Here is a 12,899-nt window from a genome sequence, read left to right as displayed (position 1 = left end):
ACACTAAGCAGCCTACCTTGACTGTTGGAAAGCCTTGCTGTGTTCGGTCTTTCACTGAGCCTCGGCTGCCTTCAGTCAGGTAACGAGCCCTGTGTTGGGTTTCTGGCTGTACCACGATCTTCAGCTCCTTCCCCTCACTCTTAGTCGGATATTGACCACACAACATTGGTGTCTTCTTCCCTCCAGCTCCTTTCTGGTTCTCTGATGCTCTGGGAAGTCAAAGCACGCCATTAAAAAGATGTTATAAGCTGCTCTCCAATAAAACCAAACTAAATCAGAGAAAAGCTAAAAAGATAAAGAGTGTATATTAATGGATAGATGATTTATAGTTGAGAAAAAACTGGAATTCTCTGACAGAGAAGGAAACCTGCAAGATGAAGAGGAACAGTGCTTCCCTGCCTCCTCCATCCAGTGCAAATAGGAACTGGTTTTCAGAGACTAAACATAAAGGAAGGGAAAAGCAATTAGCATTAAACTCTGTTAAACAGAAGAAGACTTATAATCTGCTTTTTCACAGTATATAATACAGCCTGGTATTGTATGAATAAGATGCTTTGCTTCTGTAACAAATATACATACGTAGACACACATACTGAATGGATTTAAGGTTAAATGATAATTCTTTAAATAGGAAAACAGCCTCATGCCTGTCTTCACCTGAACTTGCATATCCATGCAAACTCAAACACTAATTTCTGTCAAAACAGATTGATAAATTGACGTTTAAACCAGATTAGTTATTGTAAAAAGCTGTGATGAAATTGCACCAATTTGAAATCAGCAGCATATGCAAAAAGACTGTTTTGTTCCAGGTGCATACCTTAAGGTATATCTTGTGTTCAGTTCCATAATTAAAACCTGAATGAAGAAGCCCTCCAAAGTATAACATTGTGTGATGCATTTTGTGTTCACTTTAAAGCACAATGGAAAATAACTCGTGATCTTATACAGAGCAGGTCTGCATAATGAAGTTTAATAACCTCATTTAACACCAGCAAAGGTAAACATGCCATGGAAAATGGTATAGGCAGAAAAAAGGCTCAATGGATTTATGCAAATATAATATTCTTCTTTACTACCAAAATGTAGTTTCTAATAGCTAATGATTCTGAAGAAAGCAGTTTAAAATAACAGGTGTGAATTGCTTAAAAAGAAAATCCTGTTTCAATGTGCAACACACGGAAGTAATTTATCCAGGATTTTAATTCTCGAAGAGGGGGGTGAAAGAAATGCTTTTTCTTCAAAGTTGTCTACTGAGAGCTTTGCCTCTGCAAGAGTTTTTCACTGACCTGAAGGCTGGGGTAACCCATAGTGCTCTCATTCCCAATTACCTGATAATTTATACTAACAAACTTTATCAGCACCTTTCCTACAATTCCTATTGTGCAATGAACAGCACAAGACCACATGGTACGCAAACACTTCCAAGTCATTCCCCAGCCCTGCACAACCTGTCCCAGCATTTTTCATAGCCTGGTTTGTATTGGAGGGGACCTTAAAGCTCCTCCAGCTCCAACCCCCTGCCACGGGCAGGGACACCTTCCACTGGAGCAGCTTGCTCCAAGCCCCTGTGTCCAACCTGCCCTTGAACACTGCCAGGGATGGGGCAGCCACAGCTTCTCTGGGCACCCTGTGCCAGCGCCTCAGCACCCTCACAGGGAAGAGCTTCTGCCTAAGAGCTCATCTCAGTCTCCCCTCTGGCAGGTTAAAGCCATTCCCCTTGGCCTGTCCCTACGGGCCCTTGTCCAAAGCTTTTTGTTGCCCCTTTAGGTATTGGGAGCTGCTCTAAGGTCTCCGTGAAGCCTTCTCGTCTCCTGGCTGAACATCCACAGCTCTCTCAGCCTGTCTTTTCCTATGGAGGGGTCTTCTGCTCCAGGAAAGGTTGAACACTTTGCCCCAGTTCCACATCTCCTGCTAAGCCTTCCAAAACCTTTTAATACCTGTAACAAATGGTTAAAATGAACACTGCTGAGCAGTTATGAGCTCTATGCTTTGGATGAATTTCATTCATGTTTTTCTGTTTGAGAAGGTTAACCACTTCGCAGATAGCCCAGCAAAGCCTCCTGCTCATCCAGCTGAGCCCAGGACAGATGCCCTGAGCAGCCCTGGCTGCCTCACACACTCGTCTTCAACCAAGTAACAGCAGAGAAGCAGGACCTAGATAAAAAAACAGCATTAAAAAAACCTCGCAAGACCCCTATCTTTCTGCAAACATGCTGTAATTACTCAGCCAAAGTCTGGTCAAGCAGGCTGTTTAAAAAAAAAAACACTATGTAAAAACATCCTTCCTTTTAGGAAAATAAAAGGGACAAAATTCTCCTTCAGTGTAGCACAGACAAAACCTGTGATACACTAAATAAACTGTAATTAACAGCACTGTGCTCCTTGCTTCTGTACACCTTAAGCAAAAACACTAATCACACTCAAGCTCGTTAGATAATCACTCTCGACTCTTCCTGTCAGGACATTACTCCAACAGACTACTAATTAAAAGGAATATGTTTATGAACTTGCAGTGAGTATCTTCTCTTCCCCCCCCCCCCCCATGAATTTTCAATCACACAGCTACAACCTCTTGGCTTCTAAGAGGGAACACAAGAAATCCCACCAGGCAACCCCAGCTGCTGCAGGCAACCATCACATCCTTCCCAACACTGTGCCTGGGCCACTTCAGCACAGGAGAATGCTTCACAGAAAGATACCACACATGGAGGTTCCCACTCCCTAAACTGATAGAGACTGAGATATTACTGACTTTTGAAGGGGGCAGCTATCAAAACTGAGCTGACTTTCAACACTCAAAATGCAAAGTTTTAGCAGTGTGATGTTAACACTCTGGCTTCTTCAACACAACTCTCTTTTCCTGAGAGTACTTTACTCTTAAAACCCAAGTCACCTGAACGGTCTACATACTATTATTTTACGCATTGTCGTATTTATTCTGCCTCAGATTTATTTTGAAAGTCTTCCCTCTAGGAATCTAAAGTAATCACTACTTTCAATCAGATTAGCTGAACTTGAAAGTAACTGTAAAGCCTTCACCAGAACTTCTCAGTTGTTTTTCTTCTCAAATTCCAAGGATATCATTTACACATCCTTTTAATTTAGTTTATTCATAATGCTAATGTTTGTGCACATACAGATAGTAAAACATTTCACACCACAGGTTTATTAGTTTAACCATTACCAGACAAGGTCTACCCAAAGCTAGCACTTCTTTTCTAAACAAGAAGTGTAAGTAGCAAACCCTATGACTCTACTAGAACTGATTTCCTGGTCCCACACTGGCATCAGGGCTTTTCCAGTGAAGACCTGCAAGTGAAAGTGAGGCCAAGCATGTCAGAAATCTGAGCCTCCTTGCCCTAAATCACTATTAATTCATTCACATCTAAAAAAGGCTTTCAAAAATTCCAACAGTTTCCACAGAATACCCTTTTTTTCCTTCCTAGCTTCTGAAGACCTATTAAAAGTCTCTTAAGGCAAATGCTACTTCCACTTCACAAATTAGCAAGGCTGCCTTCCTTGCTCTTTTCTTAAAGCCAAAAGTAAATGAACTCCCTTGGCTGAAATCCAAAGGGCTAGAAAGTTTAAAAAAAAAAAACAAGCAAACCAACCAGTCACTACTGTGACCTAGATTTTTAACACTAAATCTCCATATTCCAGCTGCAAAATTACATTTTCTAGTATCTCGGACATTTTTTGCCCCAGAGCTTTTATTCAAAAGGACAATTTTGTTATATAAGAGTTTTGCTGCAGTTCCAACTAGCCTGTATTTGACATGTTAGAGAAAAAAACAATGATTTCCCCTGCATTCAGAGCACCGCTGACAGCACTGATGAATGCTCACTGGGTAGCCACTAATATTTTAGAGAATGCTACAGTCTTGTGACTCTTTACATTGACATCACAGAGTCACAGAATGGTTTGGGTTGGAAGGGACCTTAAAGCTCATCCAGTTCCAAGGCCACTGCCACAGGCAGGGACACCTTCTACTAGACCAGGTTGCTCCAAGCCCCGTCCAGCCTGGCCTTAAACAATACCAGGTGTGGAGCCTTCATATTGTTCCAGAGTTTACTAAATCTCCCCTCTGCCCAGAGATCATATTTACAGTCACACAGTTCTTGCCTTTCAATAAGTGTCTTTCTTTTGTATGGGAGCACCTGACCCCCTCTGCTCAGTGGAGACAGCTTCCTCCTGCCAAGCAGCTGCTTTACATACACTAATTTGCTTCTTTGGGTCTACCATGTACTAAGGTTTTACTTTGTTAACACTGATTTCAGGTGGTGAAAACGAGATGCTGGACAACTGCAGCCAAGCTTAGTGTCTGTTATACAGAGACACCAGGAGACACACAGGTCAATGGCAGAGCCAACGTTCCTGGTACCAGGTAGCTCCATGGGCCCTGATGTGATACCCAGCAGGCAGGGAGCAGCAGTACTCTGGAGAGTTTCTCAGAATCACTTTCTCACAGTGAAATTTTAAGTATGGAACTGCAATGACCCTGGGAATACAGACTCCAGGCTCTTTCCCTTTGGAATATGAGAAGTTCATAATCCTTCCCATCTGTCAGATTTTCATATTCACCATTACTGTGATGAACATTAGAATGTACTGCAAGCACGTATATAAAACAAACAAAATACACTCCCCCCACAAAAAAAAAAAAACAAAACAAAAAAGCCAAATCTATCCACTCAATCATCTTAAAAGTACTAAAGAAGCCACAAGTTAAAAAATAAAAATGTATCAACACACTACTGTAAACTGATGGAGTTTTTCCTCTTTAAGCAACTACTGAAATGCATTTAGTGAAGAGTGTGAAAGTGGGAGAGATGAGAGACCACCACCCAGCGTGCCTATGTACAGACACACGCATGCACAGAACCCAGAAGCACAGAGAGAAACAGGATTAGAGATTTATTTCTGAAAAAAACAAAATACAGAAGTGAATTCACAAGAAGAAACAAAATCTGGTTCACCTTATTAACATTTTATAAAGAAGTAAAGCATGTGTTAAGTCCAATGATGAGAAATCCTAACAAGCCATTTGCTTCTTCTCTCATCACTCTCTCTATTTGGTAAATAGAGAGACAAACAGAAGCAGGTAAAGTGCACAGACTGAAATCCTCACATAAAATCCTGCAAAACCCACTAAGATTTAGGGTGCGTCCAGTCCGCTTCTGCTTTTCTTTTCAAATGCATTTTCAGTGCCATTCTATAAATGGAATTGTGCAATCTTTGAAGAATTTCACTTAAATAACAATACAGATGAGCTCATCGGTGCTGCGTCAATTGTTGTAGGGAAGTTCAGCTTTATCTTCTAAATAAGGACTACCAAGTCTAATCAAACCTTATCAAAAGGCTAGGACGCAAAAGGGAACAGCAGAGAAGAGAAAGGATTTATGTGAGAACCTAAGTAGAACACTTGACTGGGCATGGGGAGAGTTTTATTAGTTTGGTTTTACATATGGTGATAAAACTTTATTTAAAAAAAAAAAAAAAAACAACAAACAGATACCAACCCATTTCCTGCTTTTGAGTTGCCTTTGCTGTCCGTGCTGAGCTGAGAAAGGACATAGTGAGGCGCTTTGGCGCTGTCGGCATCAAATATATCCATGTTGGACTCTTCACAATCTCGACGTTTGATCCCTGGCCTCTGCTTTGGATTTCGTTTGCGTGATTTACGTGGCACCTCAGTGTTATCATTGTAGGAACTGGTACTCATGTTACTGAAGTTGGAGGGTGAATCCTCCATCCACATACTGCAGCTCTGTTCTGACTCCAATCCACACCCCTCATCCTGGCAGGACATCCAACTGTTGTCCAGCAAGTCCTCAGGTGGTGGCGAGATGTACAGGACTGTGTGTCTCTTCGGCGTTGACTGCTGCTGCTGGACTGCGTTACTGGTTAACTGCTTTTCACTTACCCCTCTGGTACTTACCCCCACGGCTGAGGAGCAGCTCTCCACTTGCATAGCCTTGCTGTCGGTGACTGAGGTAGAGTAAATGGTAGGACTGGAAGAGGTGGTAAAGGAGCTGCAAGCACCGCCCATGGAGGAAGAGGAAGGAGCTGAAGAAGCATCTGCGGTGTATAATTCAGAAGTAAATACAAGATACATGGTTCTGTGTGTGCTGGCTATAGCAGTCCCATTGACACAAAGCGATTTATGAACAGATTTCTTTCCCCCAACAAATATTTGGAATTTGGTAAATTTTAGAATGTAAATGCTTAAAGCAATACAGCCTAACCAATACATTACTTTGGAAATGTCCAAATGAGACTTAGTATGATCCACTGGAATCAACGCTTTTAAAGTGTAATGTTAATTCATAAAAATGGCTCTAAGCAAACACAGCTTTCATTGCCTCAGCTGGAGTAATTATTTGTGTAGAAGCCATTTCATCTAAAAATAATGGAAGCCCCAATGCGAAATGCTTATAATCCACATTCAATGCCAATTAAACCATTTATTGTTGGAATTTTTTATTTTTGAAAGAGACGGGACTGTGCTTAGCCACAAAGTATTAAAATAAGTTTCTAACCTATGAAGCAGAGAACTACAGGTCATTTTTAATGCAGACACTCCCTGCTTCAGAGGCAAATCCTGGAATAAAAATATGAGAAAATAAATGAGAAAAAGAGCTGCTGATTATTCCATCATAAATGAGAAATAAAATATAAAATCAACTGAGTTGGGAGGCAAAATGGAACTGGTATCAGTCACTATATGACAGCTCTTTCGAACATTCAAAACAGGGATGAAGTATCTGTATTGGTGACATGGTGATACAAGACAATGTGAAATTTCTGTAATTTGACTCTTTCAGACACTGAGAGATTTCTCTCAGACTTTATCAGCCAAGTCCCTTATGCAGACAGAGACAGCTTGGGACAGACCTCCAAGAAGTTCATAGGAAGTAAGGTATTTTAAAGAACATGATTGTGACTCCTCCAGAGGTCGCACAGATCAATCTGGTTTAGAAACATGGGAGGACAACTAAATGATTAAAACAAACTTCTGAATATTTCTGGACACCAACATAATCATTTCCACTGAAGAATTTTAATGGACAGATCAGGTGAAAGCCTAAGCTGAAATACTTCAGAGGAAGCAGTATGAACAAACATTAAGTCTTGATTCCTCAGTGACACACAGCTGATTTAAAGAAACAGAAAACTGAATTTTATAGCCAGATATAAGCTTCCTGAGAGGGAGCTGCTATTTATTGTATTTCTGCCCCGCTGACCACATCTTACACAATAAACCAGAACCACAGAAATAATCTAATTTTGCAAACAAATTGTATATAATATATCTACATACTTATCCAGTATGTTTGTTCATGTAATTACTGGTGCCACAGAGGTAACACCTATTATCAAGAGGAACATGATGGCTTCCTTCTTGTTGAGGATTTTTTTTACAAGCCAAAATATTATATTAATCTCTCAAGACTAAAAGATTCAGATAGTTTAACAACTTATCCAGTTTAAGCAATTTAAAAGTAACAGAATAAAGCATGTTCAGCCATGACGTATGTATTTAGTTAACAGTAAAATGGAGCAAGCCTTTCTATAAATCAGCCTACTTGTGATTACCAGGAGGATCAATGAGTGATGATAAAGATTTTTTAAAACAGTACCATTTCTTACAACTTTTCCATGCTAAGTGAATTTAAAAGTAAACCTATGCTACTTCAGACTGTCAAATTCAGTGGTCATTACAGGTTATCCATAAACTATTCTGCTCTTATCTTCATAGGAAGTCCATTACCCAAACCTCCCAGTGAAGCAGGAGCAGATGAATGATACCAGTTCCATTTTCCAGTTTGTTCTTTGGCAAATATAGTGGCTGAAATAGGGAGAATTCAGTCACTTTGAACTGCATTCCAATTTAAAGGTGAATTTATCCTTTTTATATCATGCATTAATGCAATGCTGTTTTTCAAAAACACAGAATTCGCAAGAACTATTAAATCTAGATATTAATTTCAGTGACAATATTTAGGAGCTGATTTGCAGCCACTTTGAGTTGAGAAAGACCTTTGCTATTTGGGATGTTTACTTTGGTTTGTTAAATAGAATTAGTTTCCATTCATCATTTATACACTCAAACAGAAAGAAACCACACTGCGGAAATAAGCAGCATACATACAGCATATATGCTGCATGCAAGTGTTGGCAAATGGTAACACATGGCACATGGCAGTAATGCTGCAGAATTGGATTACTGAATAGCAATATTTTCCTTCAAATTAATTCTTCTTTTAATGGAAGAAACTGAGTATCATGCACAGTACAACACAGTGTATGCACCTCTCCTGTTTGCCTCTGCATGACAAAGACTTGAACAAATCAGTAATTATGTACATTGACCCAGGCAGCAGGGCTCTTGAACTGGAAGACTCCTCCTCCAAGATTATCAAAAACTTCTCTTTTTGCAGCAAATATTGAGAATGTTTTAGAAAGGTCTTTTAAAAGACCTGAAAGAAAAACTTAAAAGGGACATGGTCTGCACTGGAACAAGTATGTCAAACACTGACCATACCCTGCTATCAAATGGTTCAATGCATATCCTGCCCAGAAATTCAATAATTGTATTTTTCCCCTCACTTTTCTAGGAAAAAATAAATAAATCACTGTTTCCTCCATTTCTTCTCCTCCTTTTTTTTTGCCTAGAAGTTAAAAAGCATGTATGTGTATGAGTCTTTGGTGTATGCTCTTCCTCTGTACCTTTACAAAGGAAAGAAATACTGTCCATTATAAACTGGTTATACTCTCCTCCATCTACCAGAGACACTGCTGTGTAACAGAAAGATTAGAGTATCAAAACAACATCAAGCTAAACAGTAATGGCAAGAAAACCTCTCTTTAGCCTTATATATTCTCAGACGAATGTCATTACCATCCATAAACATGCAAGTGTTTTAAAGCATGTCCAGGCCAGTGTCTTCTCTATTATAGTAATTAAAAAATATAAGAAAGGAATATAGCCAATGAAATACACTAGATATATTAAACCTGTGTATTTGAGCGTTCTAAAATCTATTTTGGGAGATAAATTATTAACTGCTTTAGCAACATTTTAAGCTGCAAATACTGAGAAACACAGTAAAATATGTTTTCTCATGGAGTCTGCAGGCCTTTAGCCAACACATCCTCTTTCGAACTTTTTTTTTAACATCTAGTAAGTAAATGGGGTCAAAAAGAATTAATGAAGTTACTGTAAAGAATAAACCACTAGATACTTCATGGCTCCCATTTGGTTTTATCAGTTTATTCTAAAGCCAGTGACAACACACTGCCACACAGGTATGTGACACCCAAAAGAGATCTGTTGGTTGAATATGCTGCATGAGGAAGGGGTTAAAAAAAAATTAAAAAATATTATGAAGTTTTCAGTAATTCAGGCTGGACTGGTATTGTTTTAAAAGGGGAGAGCATTTTGCATTTCCTGGTTTTGAGAATGAAGCGCAGACACCACCCAAATAGATAGTGGCCATTCAATGCAGGGTGTACCTGGTCACTGGTCTGTCAGGTTGGAATGGAAACACACACCCCTTCCCCAGTTTCAGCATTTCTTTTATTTGATGTTATTTTCTTTAGACACATAATAACTGGAATTGTTACAGGTGGCTCTTTGAATTGCAGTTTAACAGAGCTTGCAATGACAAATATATAGGTTAAGTGAGTATGTACATTTTGAAATATAACACTGGATATATTTCAACAGAACCTCAAAATAAAAATGGCTTTTTAGCACTGAATAGAAGCCAAGTGCATGTTATGGCAAGACTGCAGCCACACTATTAGAAATGAAACGTGCACCAGCATCACAAGGTTGGTTTTTTCCTTTTTTTTTCTTTTTAATTTAAAAAAAAAAAAGAGAGAGAAGACTACTTCCAAGTTAGAGCAAGTCTGATCACTGTTGAAACTAAACCTCCTGAATCTATTCATTGCCATAACTGTAACTTTTAAGGTAGGTAAAATAAATAATTCAGAATTTGTTGTCTGTCCTACAAGCCTTTTTTCTCCAGGAGAGGCAGAACGGTAACAAACAGTTCAGCATAAGGATGTCCTCGGTCTGTTTTGGACTTCATAATTTACACATCAATAATAAGCAATTCTGTAACGTGTAAATCAAAAAGAGGAAATAACCAAGAAATAACAAACTAAGTGCTTAGTGTTGGAGTTCAGAATGCAAATAAAGATAACCAATTACTCTGCACAACTCCAAGGAAGACTAAAGTTCAAAGAAATTCCAGTTGTTCGTGTTACCAGTCATTGTACTGTTGCCTCTCAGGAAATCAAAAGAGGTGCCTATTGCTCCCAACCATTTCCCTCATTTTCAGGCAGTGAACAGAATTACATTCACAACCAACAGACTGAGTAATTGAGGATCCTTCTGAAAACAAAAAGCAGCCAAAAAGCAGGCAGTGGAAGAAGGGCTACAACATGCGTGTAGCACAAATACATGCTGCTAAAAATCACAGGCTAATACAATATCAAAAACTAAGGGAACACAGAGAAAAGAGCATCCCATTGAGCAAATCAGTGCAGTCTTTTTCTTTTCAGTAACATAAAGCATTGTACAAAGAAAACTTATTATCCTCTGAGTTAGCAATTAAGGCAATGACACATATTTCTATATCGTATTAACTTGTGAAGTCAAAACAAGGCATTCAGCCTCTAAAAAAAACATCTGAAAGGCAGGAGAAAGCAAAAAAATGACTACCTGGCATTGAGGGAATCTTCCATTTAGATAACACTTACATGGAGCCAATCCTGAAATCCTTGTTTGCTCTTTCCAAAGAGATCCTTTAATACAACAAGGATTACCAAGTCCTCCAAACGAAACAAATAGCGTCCTGATGACTTTTGTTTCTTAACTGCAGCTGGAGTGCAAAGCAAGTCATTTCCCAGCCTGGAAAGCTTAAGATTGTGAACATAAATAAGTGGAGATATTTTGGGGTTCATGAGCTTTTCAGCCACCTGTGCATGAACAGCCAGGACTAGCAAAAAGCCATTAAAGAACTCTTCCTCAGAGCCTAACCTGCATCCCACGTGACCCCTATACTGTGTTGGGAAAAAATTAAGTGTCAAAAAAGGAAAGTCACAGGGTGAGGTTTAGGTGATGTACAGGCTTAATATATAAAGTATACACATTTATTACATTTGTTAATTTATCTAACATGTCATGTTCTTGAATAAGACTCTCCCATGTTGATCTGAACACAGAAGGACAATTTCAGAACAAAACCACAGGGTACTATGTGCAAAATTTCTACCATCAGCCCTTGTGTTGCCAAAGGTTTGAAAGGTAAACATCAGAACTTACAAAGTGGCTGCAAACCTGCTTTCAACACCTCACATGCCAAACTTGGGTTTCTACTTTTCTTCTTCTCATATTACTGATGTAATGTCAAAAACTTTTCCAAAATGTTAAGTTTCAAATCAGTATCAATTCACTATTTAGAAATAAATTAAAAAAAAAAAAGATTTTAAAAAAGAAAAAACAAAAAAGGAAGAAAGAAAAGAGACTTATGAAGAAGTCTGAAAACAAGACCGACCTATACCCTGGGTGAGATTGGATGGGTTAAATGTCTCTGGCACTATTTGTCTTCACTATTGACAGACACTGTCACACAACCCACCACTCGATGCCTGTCTCTGAATGGCGAAGCTAGAATGCAAGTTAAGTGTATTAATAGAGAAAAAAACTAGCATCCCAGCAAATAAAATAAAGCAATCCAATTCACCAGTTATTAAAAACACTTAGATTCAAGATAGGTAGGTTAATTTAATGTACATTAAGCCCAACAGTGTAAATTCCCCTTACATTCACATGCTGAACCAAGCAGTGTATTATACTTTGGGTAAATACATCAGTCAATCTGGTTTTGTTATAAATTACATCCATTCTTAAATTAACACTCTAGGTATTTAAATAGAGCTTTTGTTAGTGGCTCACACACACCAATTCCATGTATCTTACATCCTTCCCCACTCAGAGCAATAACCAGCTGCATCCAAGCAAGTCAGAACTCTAGGACCCTCAGCTGCTCTCTTGAAGCTCTACCTGTCATCTCCTCAGCTCCTGCCACCCTAAATGAGGGACTGTATGGCTGTGTCAAGATTGATGGAGCTGACAAAGAACACCCCAACTGAAGAAACAGACTCTTTTGTTCTTGGGTTTTCCCTAAAAAATTAAGGACGCCTCTTGGCCTTCACAAAGCCTTTGATGCAAGGAGGTGCCCCCACAACAGTACAATAAGGCTGTTCCCTTTTTGCCTGTCACTGGCTTTGGTTCTCATTACTCATTAAGGAACAGGCAATTCTCTTATTGCAAAGTAATTCTCAAGCCTTTTGATGCAAGAATAGGAGCCACTTACTGCAAGAATTAGCTATTAACAAAACATTTCTCAGAAGGATAAAACAACTCCCGTTTGAGCAGTTCTGGAAAGCTGGGTTTATTGACTGTATGACATTCAGGAAGACCTGAAATAAGCTTAATTTAGGAAAAAAGAGATGATCTAGAGTACATCTACATAACCTTTAAGAGGTAATTATAAGGGAGCTCTGCTCCACGCAGAGGAGAACATATGCACTGAAGGCACATAAAATCATTAAAATTGTTCACATCTATGTTAGCACTAGCGAGACAGAGCAGCCAGGCACTGTACCAACATACAGCACCAGGAAGATGCCTTTTTAAAGAACTTTAGGATCTGGTTTAAATTAATTCTGTAAGAAAAAAGCATTTGACACATGACTGAAGCAAGCAAGCTGCAGACAGAAATCCCTGGAAGACATCCTCCTAGGAAATTACAGGAAGGTGTTTCCAACTGGGAGGGCGGTGGGAAGAGGAAGGGAAAAGCCTACAAAGAAATGGAAGTTTT

The 12,899-nt window shown here is 39.1% G+C and overlaps 1 protein-coding gene across 3 annotated transcripts in view; it reads right to left on the bottom strand.

Annotated features, from left to right (window-relative positions):
- The window catches only part of NFAT5 (nuclear factor of activated T cells 5), a 63,331-nt gene that overhangs the window by 20,005 nt on the left and 30,427 nt on the right, over positions 1–12,899 (bottom strand). The window contains exons 2-5 of one of the 3 annotated variants that reach the window (XM_061444077.1): positions 11,571–11,683; positions 6,543–6,604; positions 5,523–6,081; positions 17–209 (exon numbers count right to left, since the gene is read on the bottom strand). In XM_061444077.1, coding sequence (XP_061300061.1) covers positions 17–209; positions 5,523–6,052 — 723 coding nt within the window. In that variant the 5' untranslated portion in view covers positions 6,053–6,081; positions 6,543–6,604; positions 11,571–11,683. The remainder of the gene's footprint in view (positions 1–16; positions 210–5,522; positions 6,082–6,542; positions 6,605–11,570; positions 11,684–12,899) is intronic. The other 2 variants (XM_061444076.1, XM_061444075.1) reach the window with 2 other exon arrangements.

This window comes from Pezoporus flaviventris, unplaced genomic scaffold (genome assembly GCF_033815535.1).
Source record: "Pezoporus flaviventris isolate CSIRO_AGI_PZ_B2104156 unplaced genomic scaffold, CSIRO_AGI_Pfla_v1 ptg000667l, whole genome shotgun sequence".
Classification (NCBI taxonomy): Eukaryota; Metazoa; Chordata; class Aves; order Psittaciformes; family Psittacidae; genus Pezoporus; species Pezoporus flaviventris.
The sequence above is the reverse complement of the archived record's forward strand: the minus strand, read 5'-3'. Positions and strand labels throughout refer to the sequence as shown.